The sequence below is a fragment of the Euprymna scolopes genome, chromosome 32 (genome assembly GCF_053919585.1).
Source record: "Euprymna scolopes isolate OS-2025 chromosome 32, ASM5391958v1, whole genome shotgun sequence".
Classification (NCBI taxonomy): domain Eukaryota; kingdom Metazoa; phylum Mollusca; class Cephalopoda; order Sepiida; family Sepiolidae; genus Euprymna; species Euprymna scolopes.
In genome coordinates, this window is record NC_136513.1 from 92057340 (window position 1) to 92080491 (window position 23152).

A 23152-nucleotide genomic window follows, 5' to 3' on the forward strand; every position below is an offset into this window, starting at 1 on the left:
AGTATATATATATATATATATATATATATATATATATATATATATATATATATTAGGCACCGCCAAAACGGGGGGGGGGCAGATAAGTACTTTTTGACGGACCGTCTTTTTAAAAATCTACCAAAAATCAGGTAATTATCCGATCAATACGAAATTTTCAGCGATTATTAAGAGAAGAATGAACTTTATAACAGTGTACTTATTTTTCATAAACGATATTTATATATATATATTTTTTTGCTTACAACCCCCCCTTGTTTTGAGGGGATACAAGTATGCTTAAAATAATCATCTGAAACTGAACACAACATATTGTGTTGTTGTAAGGGACAGAATTATAGATTAAAAAAAAAAAAAATTGTTTGCATACCTTATTTTGACGTCTGAATATCAGAAACTTCGATTGTGTTTAATCATCCCGCTTTTGAGTTTTGAAGTGTGAAATTCGGTGAATATGTTAAGTAAAATAATTAATTTAAGTTAAGCAAAACAAAAAAAAAAATTTTTTTAATATTTATACGAAAAAAGCCATTTTAAAATCTTTGATAAATAAATTAACAATTTTTTTTTAGCGAGCCGAGTAATGCATGACCATTATTAAACAGGGCATGCTTTGAAAAATCGATACAAAAAAAAAATTCGATAAATATTGTGACCTTTGTGTTAAAAATAGCATCATTTTTTTCGATCCCGTTTGAAAACGTTTGCCGCCTTTCGACTACGGTGGACCAAACGCGCTGAAATAATTTTTTTTATTCTGCTTTAAATTGCCCCCCCCCCATTTTGGGGAGTCTGGCCCCCACACACATACACATTAAAAACCAAACTCATACAAATGGTCACCCATCTGGTACTGGCCAGCCTCAGCGTTAATAATACATTGAAATTTTCGTCACTGAAAAATAAGTTTTTTTGGGCCTGTTTGATCTTCCATAGTTTGCTTTTTATCAAATGCAAACGTAAACATTGTCGATCTAGACTCTAGATCGACGCGAAGTAACTGGTTGCCTATATGAATAAGTGGAATTATTTGAAATCTAGGTACTTATATTATAATATTTTTGCATATTCTCATAGAAAATCATCCTAAATCTTAGTTAGACAACAAATAAATAAATTAATTATTTGAAAAACCTTTCTTTTTTTTTTTTTTTTTTTTTAAATATTTATGTACGTTTTTTGTGCAAGACAAATAATGTCAATTAACATTTTGGGAAAATTTAACATTTAAAATTTAATTAAAAATAGTAGAAAAAGTTTTACATTATTCTGTTTTCTATATGATAAAATTCAAGGTTTTATCTTTCTGGAAAAAAAAAAGTTACTCAGAAATAATGGATTTTAATAAATGTAATTTCGTTTTAAAAAACAACAACAACTTGATTTTTCGGCCATTTTTGGCGGTGCCTGCGCCTGCCTCTAATATATATATGTATATATATATAAAAGAGTGTGACATTGAGAATGTTTTGAAGTTAAAATCAATGTATTAAATACGCAGAAATAGGGCAAAAAAAGATGTTCGAATACGTTTTTTTTTAATCGAACGATTTAATAAATAAATAAATAAATAAATAAAATCGCTATGAGCTGGATCTTTCTACCCTATACGTGGCCTTCGTCACGCACTAGACAGTTTAAACACCCAAAAGCAAATTGTTTTCATTTTAGGAGAGTTCCGTCTGCGCAACGTAAGAGTTTACAAAGTTCCCTTCCCCATGTTAACAATGACTTTTTAAATTTACTTTGGAAATAAACTGCAGAATTACCGATTTCTGCCACATTAAAAAAAAAAAAAATGACCTTTCGTCAAACCGTCGTTGGGAGGCAAATAAATAGAGACACTGGGGAAAGTTTTTCTCAATCGAAACTCGGCCTTCCTTTATTTCACGTAACCTATTTTTAGTATATGAGGTTAAACATGCTTTTAACACATTTTCCTCGTGTGCCTCGGTAGCGCAGTAGGCAGCGCGTCAGTCTCATAATCAATTTACAACTCTCCGAGTTATCTGAAGGTCGTGAGTTCGATCCTCACCTGGGGCATGATCTTTTTTTTTTTTTTTAATAAAATGTCACGTGGTGTAAAACTCACCTAAAGTCTGATCTATAAACAAAACACAGTACAACAAAATGCAAGCATATATGTCGGAATTAGCATACCGACGAGTAGGGGGAAGTGGAAGAAAAGACTTGTAAAAGTAACAAATGGGTAACGATGGTCGAAGTGTAATTTGTCTAAAAGACTACAACAACAACAACTACAACAACAGTAGAGCGGCCACCCCTTTTTATCTACTCCAACTCTCATTCAACGAGATTCACGCGTGACTGGAATCTCTATTTAACTTGTAAGGAATAGGCACTCAGGTTCTTTGATTAACGGACCACCGGCCGTGTTGGTCACAGCTACCAGCACTCCTTTCTTCCCCACCGACCTACCCTCGGCAAGTCAACCAATTAAAAATTCTCACATATATTCATCCTGTACCGATCAGGGCTTCATGCAATCGATCCAGCATTGGCATGATAAGATGGGATATGTGCGAAAATCACTAGGCACCTCCAAAATACACCACAGAATTACCCCTCCCCCCCGCCCACATGTAACACAATGTAACTTTATTATAAGTTAATAGATTTTGGTGTGCTAAAAAAGAATCTGTATCCGTCGCAAATTAATAATTCCGGAGATATTAATATTTTTCTAAGGGATTATTTTCTTTATAAAATCAGCTATAATGGCGTAAGTCGGCTGATTACGCATGCGCACAGACCTAAGAGAAATCACATTTATTTAAAAAAAAAAAGTCAGCATTTTATTAGTTTCCGTAAGTAAAAAATAAATATTACAACGCATCGTTGTATTTGTTCACGTAATTCGGTTCTTGCGTTCACGTGCACACGAGCGTAAAATGACTTGTAACACTGCGGAGGAATTTTTAGCGGGCATTTTCAAAACAAATGTGGTTCATTTTTGTTACGTAGTTTTTAATGCTTTTTAATTGATCTAAAAAATTCAGTTTTCATGAGCAGTTTACAAAAACATAACCGTTTTTCCGTAACGTGCCGAAATTTATCGAGGAGGGAGGCGGGGGCGGCGGTGTTGTGGCCACGGCTCTCTCATAAGCAATAAACTTTAGGAACGTACTCACAAATTGAAGGCATCAGGCATGTGCCTTTTTCTTTTCTTCTCATTTTAAAGTCCTTTAAAAATTTCTCTCCTTCCATTTACATGCAAACCGTAGCCACGTAAAATAAAGTCTTCGGAAGTTCGCTTTCAGCATGTTCAGGTATTCTTGCCGGGCATTCTCCTTGAAAGGAGGCTTGTCAAAATTCCTTATCAGCCCCGGGCAATGAACCCACGTCCAATATCCTCGTTGCCGGAATTCCAAAAGAGCCGAATTTCGCGCTGGGCTCATGACGTCATCAAGGAGCTAGCATTGCTCTTTTCTTCAAATTAAAGGGAGTTTCGTACAAATGCAAAATATACGAAACTAAGAATCATAAGATACGAAATACAGAAAATCAAATATAAGAACCAGAATAAAAATATAAATGTAAACAGCGGTAGCATTCTCCCCCAACAGGAAATGGCAGTCAACCTACAGTTGGATGACACCTGTAAAATTTACAATACAAAAAATTTTTTCTTTATATATACATATACAACAATGTATGGTCAGAAGAACTCCAGGAAACACATATCAGAACAAAAAAGCAGAAAAATTCAAATAAGCTTATTCTATAAAAATTCACATGAAAAGCTTCATGTTTTAGGTTTGAACAGGGGAGTACCTAACCAGATTCATAAATTTAAAACTAATGATCAGATGCAAGGTTGCAACAGAAGTTTGAACGGAGAATATTTCACAAAATAATTAACTATTTGCATATAAAAGAGTATAAAGGCTTGAGAAGTTCACATAATTTACCATCCAACCTCCTCATCCTTATATTATCTCTGGCAAACACCAAAATATCTCAGTTCCCTCGTAACCACAAGAGCCTTGTTAGATCAACACCGGTGCTACAAGAGGGACGAATCCAATCAACTCTATGCTTTGATAAGTTCTTCAACTTGGTGGAATGAAATAAAACTGAAACCCAAATTCTGCACAAATTATGCAAGGCAATTACAGTTTTAAACATTTGTATATATATATATATATATATATATATATATATATATATATATATATATATATATATATACACATATATATATACACATATATATATATATAGCCACACTAAGAATCATAACATACGAAATACAGAAAACTAAATATAAGAACCAGAATAAAAATATAAATGTAAACAGCGGGATGCACTATTGGTACAAAAAAATTCCAACAATACACGTATTTAACAACAATACACGTATTGAACATCAATACACATATTGAACAACAATACACGTATTGAACAACAATACACATATTGAACAACCATACACGTATTGAACAACAATACACATATTGAACAACAATACACATATTGAACAACAATACACGTATTGAACAACAATACACGTATTGAACAACAATAAACATATCAGAACAACAATACACGTATTGAACAACAATACACATATTGAACAACAATACACGTATTGAACAACAATACACATATTGAACAACAATACACATATTGAACAACAATACACATATTGAACAACAATACACGTATTGAACAACAATACACGTATTGACCAACAATACACATATTGAACAACAATACACGTATTGAACAACAATACACCTATTGAACAACAATACACATATTGAACAACAATACACGTATTGAACAACAATACTCGTATTGAACATCAATACACATATTGAACAACAATACACGTATTGAACAACAATACACATATTGAACAACAATACACGTATTGAACAACAATACACGTATTGAACATCAATACACATATTGAACAAAAATACACGTATTGAACAACAATACACGTATTGAACAACAATACACGTATTGAACATCAATACACATATTGAACAACAATACACATATTGAACAACAATACACATATTGAACAACAATACACGTATTAAACTACAATACACATATTGAACAACAATACACATATTGAACAACAATACACGTATTGAACAACAATACACATATTGAACAACAATACACATATTGAACAACAATACACGTATTGAACAACAATACACGTATTGAACATCAATACACATATTGAACAACAATACACATATTGAACAACAATACACATATTGAACAAGAATACACGTATTGAACAACAATACACGTATTGAACATCAATACACATATTGAACAACAATACACGTATTGAACAACAATACACATATTGAACAACAATACACATATTGAACAACAATACACATATTGAACAACAATACACATATTGAACAACAATACACGTATTGAACAACAATACATATATTGAATAACAATACACGTATTGAACAACAATACACATATTGAACAACAATACATATATTGAACAACAATACACATATTGAACAACAATACACGTATTGAACTACAATACACGTATTGAACAACAATACATATATTGAACAACAATACACGTATTGAACAACAATACACGTATTGAACAACAATACATATATTGAACAATAATACACATATTGAACAACAATACACTTATTGAACAACAATACACGTATTGAACAACAATACACGTATTGAACAATATTACACATATTGAACAACAATACACGTATTGAACAACAATACACATATCAGACAACAATACACGTATTGAACAACAATAGACATATTGAACAACAATACATATATTGAACAAAAATACACGTATTGAACAACAATACACGTATTGAACAGCAATACACGTATTGAACAACAATACATATATTGAACAACAATACACGTATTGAACAACAATACACGTATTGAACAACAATACACGTATTGAACAACAATACATATATTGAACAACAATACACATATTGAACAACTATACACGTATTGAAAACAATACACGTATTGTACATCAATACACATATTGAACAACAATACACGTATTGAACAACAATACACGTATCGAACAACAATACACATATTGAACAACAATACACATATTGAACAACAATACACATATCGAACAACAATACACATATTAAACAACAATACATGTATTGAACAACAATACATATATTGAACAACAATACACGTATTGAACAACAATACACATATTGAACAACAATACATATATTGAACAACAATACACGTATTGAACAACAATACACGTATTGAATAACAATACACGTATTGAACAACAATACATATATTGAACAACAATACACATATTGAACAACAATACACGTATTGAACAACCATACATATATTGAACAACAATACACGTATTGAACAACAATACACGTATTGAACAACAATACATATATTGAACAACAATACACATATTGAACAACTATACACGTATTGAAAACAATACACGTATTGAACATCAATACACATATTGAACAACAATACACGTATTGAACAACAATACACGTATCGAACAACAATACACATATTGAACAACAATACACATATTGAACAACAATACACATATCGAACAACAATACACATATTGAACAACAATACATGTATTGAACAACAATACATATATTGAACAACAATACACGTATTGAACAACAATACACATATTGAACAACAATACATATATTGAACAACAATACACGTATTGAACAACAATACACGTATTGAATAACAATACACGTATTGAACAACAATACATATATTGAACAACAATACACATATTGAACAACAATACACGTATTGAACAACAATACATATATTGAACAACAATACACATATTGAACAACTATACACGTATTGAACATCAATACACATATTGAACAACAATACACGTATTGAACAACAATACACGTATTTAACAACAATACATATTGAACAACAATACACATATTGAACAACAATACACATATCGAACAACAATACACGTATTGAACAACAATACACATATTGAACAACAATACATATATTATACAACAATACACGTATTGAACAACAATACACGTATTGAACAACAATACACGTATTGAACAACAATACACGTATTGAACAACAATACACGTATTGAACAACAATACATATATTGAACAACAATACACGTATTTAACAACAATACACGTATTGAACAACAATACACATATTGAACAACAATACATATATTGAATAACAATACACGTATTGAACAACAATACACATATTGAACAACAATACACATATTGAACAACAATACATGTATTGAACATCAATACACATATTGAACAACAATACATGTATTGAACAACAATACATGTATTGAACAACAATACACATATTGAACAACAATACATGTATTGAACAACAATACACATATTGAACAACAATACACATATTGAACAACAATACACATATCGAACAACAATACACGTATTGAAAAACAATACACATAGTGAACAACAATGCATATATTGAACAACAATACACGTATTGAACAACAATACACGTATTGAACAACAATACATATATTGAACAACAATACACGTATTGAACAACAATGCATATATTGAACAACAATACACGTATTGAACAACAATACATATATTGAACAACAATACACGTATTGAACAACAATACACATATCGAACAACAATACACGTATTGAACAACAATACACATATCGAACAACAATACACGTATTGAACAACAATACACATATCGAACAACAATACACGTATTGAACAACAATACACGTATTGAACAACAATACACATATTGAACAACAATACATGTATTGAACAACAATACATATATTGAACAACAATACACATATTGAACAACAATACACGTATTGAACAACAATACACATATTGAACAACAATACACATATTGAACAACAATACATATATTGAACAACAATACACGTATTGAACAACAATACACGTATTGAACAACAATATACATATTGAACAACTATACACGTATTGAACAACAATACACATATTGAACAACAATACATATATTGAACAACAATACACATATTGAACAACAATACACATATTGAGCAACAATACATGTATTGAGCAACAATACACGTATCGAACAACAATACACGTATCGAACAACAATACACATATTGAACAACAATACACGTATTGAACAACAATACACGTATTGAACAACAATACACGTATTGAACAACAATACACGTATTGAACAACAATACACGTATTGAACATCAATACACATATTGAACAACAATACACGTATTGAACAACAATACACGTATTAAACAACAATACACATATTGAACAACAATACACGTATTGAACAACAATACATATATTGAACAACAATACACGTATTGAACAACAATACACATATTGAACAAAAAATACACATATTGAACAACAATACACGTATTAAACAACAATACATATATTGAACAACAATACACGTATTGAACAACAATACACATATTGAATAACAATACACGTATTGAACAACAATACACGTATTAAACAACAATACACATATTGAACAATAATACACGTATTGAACAAAAATACATGTATTGAACAACAATACACATATTGAACAACAATACACGTATTGAACAACAATACATATATTGAACAACAAGACACGTATTGAACAACAATACACATATTGAACAAAAAATACACATATTGAACAACAATACATATATTGAACAACAATAAAAGTATTGAACAACAATACACGTATTGAACAACAATACACATATTGATCAACTCTACACGTATTGAACAACAATACACGTATTGAACATCAATACACATATTGAATAACAATACACATATTGAACAACAATACACGTATTGAACAACAATACACATATTGAACAACAATACACATAGTGAACAACAATACACATATCGAACAACAATACACGTATTGAACAGCAATACACGTATTGAACAACAATACATATATTGAACAACAATACACGTATTGAACAACAATACACGTATTGAACAGCAATACACGTATTGAACAACAATACATATATTGAACAACAATACACATATTGAGCAACTATACACGTATTGAACAACAATACACGTATTGAATATCAATACACATATTGAACAACAATACACGTATTGAACAACAATACACATATTGAACAACAATACACATATTGAACAACAATACACATATCGAACAACAATACACGTATTGAACAACAATATACATATTGAACAACAATACACATATTGAACAACAATACACGTATTGAACAACAATACACGTATTGAACAGCAATACACATATTGAACAACAATACACGTATTGAACAACAATACACGTATTGAACAACAATACTCGTATTGAACAACAATACATATATTGAACAACAATACACGTATTGAACAACAATACACATATTGAGCAACAATACACGTATTGAACAACAATACATAGATTAAATAACAATACACGTATTGAACAACAATACACATATTGAACAACAATACATATATTGAACAACAATACACATATTAAACAACAATACACGTATTGAACTACAATACATATATTGAACAACAATACACGTATTGAACAACAATACACGTATTGAACAACAATACATATATTGAACAATAATACACATATTGAACAACAATACACGTATTGAACAACAATACACGTATTGAACAACAATACACGTATTGAACAACTATACACATATTGAACAACAATACACGTATTGAACAACAATACACATATCAGACAACAATACACGTATTGAACAACAATAGACATATTGAACAATAATACATATATTGAACAAAAATACATGTATTGAACAACAATACACGTATTGAACAGCAATACACGTATTGAACAACAATACATATATTGAACAACAATACACGTATTGAAAAACAATACACGTATTGAACAACAATACACGTATTGAACAACAATACATATATTGAACAACAATACACATATCGAACAACAATACACGTATTGAACAACAATATACATATTGAACAACAATACATATATTGAACAACAATACACGTATTGAACAACAATACACGTATTGAACAACAATACATATATTGAACAACAATACACATATTGAACAACTATACACGTATTGAAAACAATACACGTATTGAACATCAATACACATATTGAACAACAATACACGTATTTAACAACAATACACGTATTAAACAACAATACACATATTGAACAACAATACACGTATTGAACAACAATACATATATTGAACAACAATACACGTATTGAACAACAATACACATATTGAACAAAAAATACACATATTGAACAACAATACACGTATTAAACAACAATACATATATTGAACAACAATACACGTATTGAACAACAATACACATATTGAATAACAATACACGTATTGAACAACAATACACGTATTAAACAACAATACACATATTGAACAATAATACACGTATTGAACAAAAATACATGTATTGAACAACAATACACATATTGAACAACAATACACGTATTGAACAACAATACATATATTGAACAACAAGACACGTATTGAACAACAATACACATATTGAACAAAAAATACACATATTGAACAACAATACATATATTGAACAACAATAAAAGTATTGAACAACAATACACGTATTGAACAACAATACACATATTGATCAACTCTACACGTATTGAACAACAATACACGTATTGAACATCAATACACATATTGAATAACAATACACATATTGAACAACAATACACGTATTGAACAACAATACACATATTGAACAACAATACACATAGTGAACAACAATACACATATCGAACAACAATACACGTATTGAACAGCAATACACGTATTGAACAACAATACATATATTGAACAACAATACACGTATTGAACAACAATACACGTATTGAACAGCAATACACGTATTGAACAACAATACATATATTGAACAACAATACACATATTGAGCAACTATACACGTATTGAACAACAATACACGTATTGAATATCAATACACATATTGAACAACAATACACGTATTGAACAACAATACACATATTGAACAACAATACACATATTGAACAACAATACACATATCGAACAACAATACACGTATTGAACAACAATATACATATTGAACAACAATACACATATTGAACAACAATACACGTATTGAACAACAATACACGTATTGAACAGCAATACACATATTGAACAACAATACACGTATTGAACAACAATACACGTATTGAACAACAATACTCGTATTGAACAACAATACATATATTGAACAACAATACACGTATTGAACAACAATACACATATTGAGCAACAATACACGTATTGAACAACAATACATAGATTAAATAACAATACACGTATTGAACAACAATACACATATTGAACAACAATACATATATTGAACAACAATACACATATTAAACAACAATACACGTATTGAACTACAATACATATATTGAACAACAATACACGTATTGAACAACAATACACGTATTGAACAACAATACATATATTGAACAATAATACACATATTGAACAACAATACACGTATTGAACAACAATACACGTATTGAACAACAATACACGTATTGAACAACTATACACATATTGAACAACAATACACGTATTGAACAACAATACACATATCAGACAACAATACACGTATTGAACAACAATAGACATATTGAACAATAATACATATATTGAACAAAAATACATGTATTGAACAACAATACACGTATTGAACAGCAATACACGTATTGAACAACAATACATATATTGAACAACAATACACGTATTGAAAAACAATACACGTATTGAACAACAATACACGTATTGAACAACAATACATATATTGAACAACAATACACATATCGAACAACAATACACGTATTGAACAACAATATACATATTGAACAACAATACATATATTGAACAACAATACACGTATTGAACAACAATACACGTATTGAACAACAATACATATATTGAACAACAATACACATATTGAACAACTATACACGTATTGAAAACAATACACGTATTGAACATCAATACACATATTGAACAACAATACACGTATTTAACAACAATACACGTATCGAACAACAATACACATATTGAACAACAATACACATATTGAACAACAATACACATATCGAACAACAATACACATATTGAACAACAATACATGTATTGAACAACAATACATATATTGAACAACAATACACGTATTGAACAACAATACACATATTGAACAACAATACATATATTGAACAACAATACACGTATTGAACAACAATACACGTATTGAACAAAAATACACGTATTGAACAACAATACATATATTGAACAACAATACACGTATTGAACAACAATACACGTATTGAACAACAATACATATATTGAACAATAATACACATATCGAACAACAATACACATATTGAACAACAATACATGTATTGAACAACAATACATATATTAAACAACAATACACGTATTGAACAACAATACACATATTGAACAACAATACATATATTGAACAACAATACACGTATTGAACAACAATACACGTATTGAACAACAATACACGTATTGAACAACAATACATATATTGAACAACAATACACGTATTGAACAACAATACACGTATTGAACAACAATACATATATTGAACAATAATACACATATTGAACAACAATACACTTATTGAACAACAATACACGTATTGAACAACAATACACATATTGAACAACTATACACGTATTGAACATCAATACACATATTGAACAACAATACACGTATTGAACAACAATACACGTATTTAACAACAATACACATATTGAACAACAATACACATATTGAACAACAATACACATATCGAACAACAATACACGTATTGAACAACAATACACGTATTGAACAACAATACATATATTGAACAACAATACACGTATTGAACAACAATACACGTATTGAAAACAATACACGTATTGAACAACAATACACGTATTGAACAACAATACACGTATTGAACCACAATACATATATTGAACAACAATACACGTATTGAACAACAATACACATATTGAACAACAATACACGTATTGAACAACAATACATATATTGAATAACAATACACGTATTGAACAACAATACCCATATTGAACAACAATACATATATTGAACAACAATACACATATTGAACAACAATACACGTATTGAACTACAATACACGTATTGAACAACAATACATATATTGAACAACAATACACGTATTGAACAACAATACACGTATTGAACAACAATACACGTATTGAACAATATTACACATATTGAACAACAATACACGTATTGAACAACAATACACATATCAGACAACAATACACGTATTGAACAACAATAGATATATTGAACAACAATACATATATTGAACAACAATACACATATTGAACAACAATACATGTATTGAACAACAATACATATATTGAACAACAATACACGTATTGAACAACAATACACGTATTGAACAGCAATACACGTATTGAACAACAATACATATATTGAACAACAATACACGTATTGAACAACAATACACGTATTGAACAACAATACACGTATTGAACAACAATACATATATTGAACAACAATACACATATTGAACAACTATACACGTATTGAAAACAATACACGTATTGAACATCAATACACATATTGAACAACAATACATGTATTGAACAACAATACACGTATCGAACAACAATACACATATTGAACAACAATACACATATTGAACAACAATACACATATCGAACAACAATACACATATTGAACAACAATACATGTATTGAACAACAATACATATATTGAACAACAATACACGTATTGAACAACAATACACATATTGAACAACAATACATATATTGAACAACAATACACGTATTGAACAACAATACACGTATTGAATAACAATACCCGTATTGAACAACAATACATATATTGAACAACAATACACGTATTGAACAACAATACACGTATTGAACAACAATACATATATTGAACAACAATACACGTATTGAACAACAATACACGTATTGAACACCAATACACGTATTGAACAACAATACATATATTGAACAACAATACACATATTGAACAACTATACACGTATTGAAAACAATACACGTATTGAACATCAATACACATATTGAACAACAATACACGTATTGAACAACAATACACGTATCGAACAACAGTACACATATTGAACAACAATACACATATTGAACAACAATACACATATCTAACAACAATACACATATTGAACAACAATACATGTATTGAACAACAATACATATATTGAACAACAATACACGTATTGAACAACAATACACATATTGAACAACAATACATATATTGAACAACAATACACGTAATGAACAACAATACACGTATTGAATAACAATACATGTATTGAACAACAATACATATATTGAACAACAATACACATATTGAACAACAATACACGTATTGAACAACAATACATATATTGAACAACAATGCACATATTGAACAACTATACACGTATTGAACATCAATACACATATTGAACAACAACACACGTATTGAACAACAATACACGTATTTAACAACAATACATATTGAACAACAATACACATATTGAACAACAATACACACATCGAACAACAATACACGTATTGAACAACAATACACATATTGAACAACAATACATATATTGAACAACAATACACGTATTGAACAACAATACACGTATTGAACAACGATACACGTATTGAACAACAATACACGTATTGAACAACAATACACGTATTGAACAACAATACACGTATTGAACAACAATACATATATTGAACAACAATACACGTATTGAAAAACAATACACATATTGAACAACAATACACGTATTGAACAACAATACATATATGTAATAACAATACACGTATTGAACAACAATACACATATTGAACAACAATACACATATTGAACAACAATACACGTATTGAACATCAATACACATATTGAACAACAATACACGTATTGAACAACAATACATGTATTGAACAACAATACACATATTGAACAACAATACATGTATTGAACAACAATACACATATTGAACAACAATACACATATTGAACAACAATACACATATCGAACAACAATACACGTATTGAAAAACAATACACATAGTGAACAACAATGCATATATTGAACAACAATACACGTATTGAACAACAATACACGTATTGAACAACAATACATATATTGAACAACAATACACGTATTGAACAACAATGCATATATTGAACAACAATACACGTATTGAACAACAATACATATATTGAACAACAATACACGTATTGAACAACAATACACATATCGAACAACAATACACGTATTGAACAACAATACACATATCGAACAACAATACCCGTATTGAACAACAATACACATATCGAACAACAATACACGTATTGAACAACAATACACGTATTGAACAACAATACACATATTGAACAACAATACACGTATTGAACAACAATACATATATTGAACAACAATACACGTATTGAACAACAATACACGTATTGAACAACAATACACATATCGAACAACAATACACGTATTGAACAACAATACACATATTGAACAACAATACACGTATTGAACAACAATACATATATTGAACAACAATACACGTATTGAACAACAATACACGTATTGAACAACAATATACATATTGAACAACTATACACGTATTGAACAACAATACACATATATAACAACAATACATATATTGAACAACAATACACATATTGAACAACAATACACATATTTAGCAACAATACATGTATTGAGCAACAATACACGTATCGAACAACAATACACGTATCGAACAACAATACACATATTGAACAACAATACACGTATTGAACAACAATACACGTATTGAACAACAATACACGTATTGAACAACAATACACATATTGAACAACAATACACATATCGAACAACAATACACGTATTGAACAACAATACACATATCGAACAGCAATACACGTATTGAACAACAATACACGTATTGAACAACAATACACATATTGAACAACAATACACGTATTGAACAACAATACATATATTGAACAACAATACACGTATTGAACAACAATACACGTATTGAACAACAATACATATATTGAACAACAATACACGTATTGAACAACAATACACATATTGAACAACAATACACGTATTGAACAAAAACTTAACTTGCTTTAGGTTGCCTCCACCTGATACTTGCTATTGACCACAAACCCCTTGTATCAATATTTAATGATTGTAGCTTGGACGAAATAAAAAATCCCAGGATTTTAGATATCAGAGAGCAGACCCTGATGTACCAGTTCAGGGCCATATCAATACCAGGCAACGCCAATGGTAGAGCAAATGCCATGTCCCGTATCCCTACACCTACCACGAAAGTCGCAGCAGCTGAATCGGACAGCATGGAAGAAGCTTTGCAAGCTGGAATATAATCCCGATACAACCAAGAAACATCTCCTATCAAGATGGAACGCATACAGCAAGAAGCCATGATGGATCACCAATACCTAAACCTCGTGGAAGCAATAGAAAAGGGATTCCCTGAACACAAGGATCTTCTACAGCCAAATGTTAAAGAATTCTGGAATATGTGAAGCGACCTATACACGGGTCAGACTCTAGTATTCAAGGAAGGCCACATATTAATTCCAAAAAGCTTACGCTGTGAACTCATTGACCAACTCCATGTTGGCCATCTGGAGGTCAACAATATGAGAAGCAATGCCAGACAACGTTTTTTTTGGCCTGGTATGGGAGCACAATTGCAGGAAAAGTGCAATCAGTGCAAGCGCTGTAATGAAATTGCCCCATCAAACGATAAAGAACCCGCAATAGAGCCTGTCCACCCAGACTACCCTTTCCAGTCGACAGTAACAGATATTTTAAACATGGCTGGATGGAAATATATGATATATGATGACAGATATTCAGGTTGGACAACAAGACGCCAGGATCTCCACAGTATGCAATATCTTACGCAGGTATTTCATGAATTATGGTGTGCCGGAGGAAATTGTTTGTGACAGTGGACCCTAATACAACTCTGATGAGTCGAGGATATTTCTCAAAACATGGGGCATATCTCTTCGAGTCTCATCGGCATATTATCCACAAAGCAATGGCAGAGCCGAGGCAGCTGTCAAGCACATGAAGAGGATATTAACAATAAATATTAGCCCCAATGGTTCATTGGATACGGACAAAGTGGCAAAAGCACTGCTACTCCATTGCAACATACCACCACAGACTGTCAATTATAACTTTACCAGACATTTTTAAAGAATTTGCAGTCGTTTCGGCTCTTATAATATAATCAGTAATAGTTTCGGCTTCCATTCGTTTTAGAGAGGTCAGTTCAGTGTATAAAGAAATAATTTTGGGTTTTCCTTTCGATAAATAATGCTCTCTCAATATGTTTAATGCTTTGCAGCCATCGTCCAGGGCTTCTCTCATTACCAGTGATAGACTTCGGTCATCGAAGCACTGTATTAATTCCGCAAAGAGAGTTACGTTCTTTTCAATGAAGTTGGGGTCGTTTCTGTTTTCAGGTTATGTTTGAAGTACTTTGTGTAGCCTTTGGATTCGTAGATATACTAGAAATTTAACTTGCCACAATTCGAATTTTGATTCGGATCCATCAAAATAAAGACGCACGCTGGGCGCATAACCTCTAGAAGTGTAAGCCATGTTTAGTTTCAGAAACGTTTCCGATGATTCATTGTTCTAAACAAGTCTTGAGAGGTGACTGGTTTGCAGTACACAGAACAATTTCCGATGGTTCGTTGTTACACACAAGTCCTGAGAGGTAACTTGTTTGCAATAGACAGTTCCACAGAGCAAAATATTCTTACCGTGTCGAGACGGAAAAAAACATGTGAAATTGCTCCAGAAAAGGTTTAATATTTATGAAGCAATTCTGGTTTCTGATTGGTTGGTAGCAGAACGTGAATTAATTTGATTCGTCAGTTCCTAGCAGCACAGCATCGTTTATAAATAGAATCGTCCGACTGTGTGGGATCATACCCCATTACAAGTCCAAAATATTGCAACAACCCTCAAATACAAATAACACCACCCCCACCTTCTACACCAGGTACTCAAATAAAAAACTAACCCTTGGAAATGACAGATATAATACAGAACGAAAGATCTGAAGCTAGGTCTAGACCTGTCCGTAACAAACGATTACCGTCTAGATTTAAGGACTTCCAGCTTGGATAATAAAAAAAAATAAATAAATAAATAATAAAAAAATAACATGTAAATATAATACCGAGTTATGTCCCTTGACCCGAGCTCTCTAGGAAGGAGAGAGAAAAAGACTGTCATGGCGGACCTAATAAAGGTACACATATATGTCACTTATCGAGATTAACTACCGTGTCTTGTCGTCTTTCCCTTATGAGTGAGGCCCTTCCCTCCTAACAAAATTATAACAAAGATTAATTATTAATTGCAGTTTGCAGAAGATAAACGAAGGTTTTAAAAAATCATTAAGTCGCTTCTCCTTTTCAATAGTTCGTATAGTTAACACAAGTCTGACGTCACAGGATCATGCGTCCTTTTCTTCACATTCGTTTGGCAGTGCCTAAAAATCACATACTCATAATTTTATTCCCAGGCATTACCTTCTCCTTTCGAATCGGATTATTTTGCATACTACTTGTCATTTAATGCTTTGCGATTTCTCCTCAACTCCAAAACGAGCAGAATCTAAGTCATTTTTGAAATAGATTGTTCCCTGTTGCCTGAGGTGTATGGTCCTGTGACCTGAGCAGTTTTCGGAAGTCTACCCTCCCAGTCATTATCTTTTCACCTTTTGAGAAGAGGTTAGTTTCTTGCTAATCATCTGAGACGCCCCTACTAGGGAATACCAACGGAGTTGCTCAAGCATATTTTGCAGCCCAGAATACTCTTCCTCTGAGGTGCTGGCTCTTCAAATCCCATTTTCCCAACCTTGTGTCGCATCTTTCTGCCGTGGGGTGGGGTGGGGGCAAGATAAACACTTGTTGCTTAACACTACCTCGTTTGTGAGGGTGTGCTGACGGGTCTCTACAATTAATCTTTGCTTCCAATCCTTTTTTGAGAGTTTACTTTTTTTCCGAGTCATGTTCATCCCCAAACAATGCATATCGCCACTTGGACATAAGAGTTTTCTATTTGGGATTATGTTTAGGGGAGAGGAGTGAGATGTTCGTTTACATTACACTTAAACCACTGCATGTCAGCACAATTAGGGAAACGGGTAACAGGGAGGGAATTCCAAAGTTTAGCAGGTCGAGAGAAGAAGCTATTAGAGTAGAAGGCTTTTCGACATCCAAGGATCTTTGTTATGAAGAGATGGGATCTTTGTTATGAAGAGATGGGATTTTGCTATTTGCCAGGTTTGTCGGAGATATGTACGTCGAGAGGGTACAAGTGCTATGAGTTCATCAGAACACATTCCGTTATAGTACTTGTAAAACAGGCACAGGGATGAAACACTGTGGCGATGGGACAGAGGTTGGAGCTTAGTTGACAGTGTGGCACTTATTAGATTGGTGACTCTTCTTTAGACCCTGTCCAAAATGGAGAGACTAGTGGTAACAGCATCAGTCTAGTGCCCAACTTTTGACCTTGAGAATATTTTACGGATGACCCAAATAACTTACCATTCTCCTTTTATAAGTAATGAGTCACCATTTATCAAGGCTAAAAACCACCTAAGGATAAGAGTTCATCAACTGGATGGATTGTCAGTTGAATGATGAAGAATATTATACGAAGATTGAAAATGATGAATAGAATCAACAAAATTTATGTATGAGGATGATTTATGGCAAGTATTTGTTTACATTGGATTTGAAGATGACCATGCTGTAGCCTGTAGAAATGTAGTCCCATGCAAATGTGTTCGAATTGAATGATGAATAATGTTATGAGAGGATTGAAAATAATGAATGAAATTGATAAAATTTGAATACTTATGTCAAGTATCTGTTGGCACTGGATTTAAAGACAACCATGTTGTAGCCTGCAGTGAAGTATTCCTGTTGTAATTAATGTGTTCCACAGATGGAATGCTTTTGGAAAGAAACTTAGTTCACGGAAATTCCATTTGGTATTAAACTCTTTCTCACAGCAAATTTGTTGTGAGCCTGTCTCTGCTTTATTGTTATTTCCATGGCAAGCGCTCGTCTGAGCTTCAATCTATGCCCCCCCTCGCCAAACTTTCACGAAAAACACTCGTCTAGCCAAAAAACACTATCAATAGTTTCCCACACTCTTTATCCGTGCCTAAACCTAAATGTAGATTCCACGAACAAAACTTCTTTCTTAGAACTGCACGCCTGTGGAACTCTCTTCCGTTTGCCTGCTTTCCAGCTGACTACAATTTGATTGTATTCAAGTCCAACATAAACAAGTTCTTGATGAACCGTCCCCCTAAGTAATCCAGTTTACAAAATTTCCACTACTTATGATTACTATGCTATAATCACATTGACTAATGTATACTCATTAACCTTTATCCTCGAGTGGCCTCCGGGCCTTGATAAGTGGTGACTCCTTTGTAAAAAAAACCCAAAAAAAAACCATTATGGTAACCAAAAATAATTAAGAAAAATCTGCCTTTAGAATAGGAACTTTGTTTACCAGGAATCCCAAAACATTTTTCATGCTGTCTGAGCTCCGTGAGAGAGATCTGTATTAATCACAAATAAAATAACAATTTATTTCTCTCGTTAATCAATATCCACACTAAGCAATTTAGTCGCATGCTGATCAATCAGTTTGCAGGGCGTATTGATTTCGTCCATTATCTAAGAAACTTCTTTAGCCCTTTTTGAGAATCACAATTGGTCAGTCGAGAGAACTCAGGAAGTGTCAAAGACAGACTCCCCTTTTCTCTCTCGCCTGTCCCCACACATTGGACACAAAAGCATTGACAATCTTCACCTGAATATAATTGCTGGCTGACCTTTCATAGACCAAAGAACTTTCAACTTTTAAACAAAACCTCTTTTAACAAAAGACAGTAACAACATTTCTTTAATAACTTTTGACATCATTACTATATATTGGATAATAATCAATAGACTATATATTGGATAATAACCAATAGAGAATTGGCTTTATAATAATCAATAAGAAATCTGTATGAATTAAAGTAAAATATTTATGCATATTTTATGACCGGGCAATGCCAGGCGTTCTGCTAGTGTGTATATATATATATATATATATATATATATATATATATATATATATATATATATATATATATTAAGATGATTGATAATTTATAATTAAAATTAAAAATCGGTTTCATAAGGAAGAACAAACAAAATCAAATTGTACGATCGTTTCGGAAACAATGTTTTTATTGAGATAGACATTGAGTCTTGGACAATAATTTTATCATATAGTTTTTTTGAAACAAAGTCTCCTCATCAGCAAAAATATTGGGGAGGGGGGGGGGTAAAAACAGCAAAAATAAAACTAGCATTTTTTTAAGTAAGACAGATGTATCTTTTAATGGTTCGCCTTCTAAAAGTCAATGCATTCATTGGGATGGTAAATGTAGTTTATACTCTGCTCTTTAGACTCTTGTTCTAATTCCCTAAGTAGGGTGACCAAAAAAAGAAACGGGCCCCAAGTCTAATTAGCAAAGTGTACACAGGGCCCGTTTTTTTTTGGTCACTCTGTATGTATGTATGTATATATATATATATATATATATATATATATATATATATATATATGTTTCTATAATAGTAATAAGAAATCTGTATGAATTAAAATATAATATTTATGCATATTTTATGACCGGGCAATGCCGTACGACCTACTAGTACGTATATAGAAGTGGATTTTGTATCTCTAAAAGGCCAGAAATTATGAATTTTTAATACGTTTTGGTTCTTTTCTAATGCAATATAATCACGTTGACACACCAGTTCTCGCTGGATCACCGAAGTTAAGCAACGTTAAACCTGGTCAGTACTAAATGAGTGACCATTTGGGACTTCCAGGTGCTGTATGTGCTCTCCGCTTATCTCGGCATTGTTTCCAGTCGTCCTGGACTTCTCCTTGCCACTGGACTGAAACAGTGCCGATTCAGGAGAAGTGTGGTTGGGATTGCGCAACCCTTGCCTCACAATTACATCTGCAGCTGCCTCTACAGGGAGTATCCTTTATCTTTCGAGACTGAATGGAGCATCAGTTCCTTTCAAACACGATTAAAGGGAAACAACTCAACAAACACTTTTTTGATGATCTAATACACCATGCGATTCATACAAACTTCGACATTTTTGTAAAACCTTTTTATTTCTTTTTACATGTATACATTCAAGGATCCATGTTTTGGCATTTCAGATTTATTCAGACGAGACACTGTCTGTCGTGCAAAATTTGCCATTAAATCTTTAACAGCTGAGACGAGACTTCCATGTGATAGACTTCTTATTCTTGGGTTGTAAGCTTTCAGTAAATTCAACACTCGAATACTGGATTTATTCACCTCAGCTAGGACACTTGTATAAGCCGCATTTCCAAGATAATTTGACAAACGTATCATATCCCAAAACTCCTTGACCGCAGGAAAATCAACCTAAAAAGAAAATTTTAATAAACATATAATTATATACAGAACTAGTAGTCCAGTTCAGCAATGTGATAGTATGTAACCGTTACCTCCCCTTAGAAAACTCTCTAATCAACAGAGTTTAAGATATAAAATGCTTCGGTTGGACGGGTTTACAAAAAATAAAAAGTGAGGTCATATCACGACTCCTTGACTATATCAAGCATTTTGTTTTTCTTCCTTCTTTACAATGAGAGATTATTTAATGGTGGCAGCAACAGTTCCCTTGGTTT

At 31.9% G+C, this 23152-nt stretch overlaps 1 protein-coding gene and 1 non-coding gene across 2 annotated transcripts in view; one reads left to right on the plus strand and one right to left on the minus strand.

The window, feature by feature from the left end:
* The first annotated feature begins 1947 nt into the window (after nucleotides 1-1947).
* Nucleotides 1948-2043, plus strand: Trnam-cau (transfer RNA methionine (anticodon CAU)). Its single transcript has 2 exons — nucleotides 1948-1984; nucleotides 2008-2043. It is a non-coding gene; the product is annotated as a tRNA-Met (tRNA).
* Nucleotides 2044-22539: 20496 nt separating this feature from the next.
* Nucleotides 22540-23152, minus strand: part of LOC145256492 (uncharacterized) — a 43918-nt gene continuing 43305 nt past the window's right edge. The window contains exon 5 of the mRNA XM_080115439.1: nucleotides 22540-22886. Coding sequence (XP_079971565.1) covers nucleotides 22611-22886 — 276 coding nt within the window. The 3' untranslated portion in view covers nucleotides 22540-22610. The remainder of the gene's footprint in view (nucleotides 22887-23152) is intronic.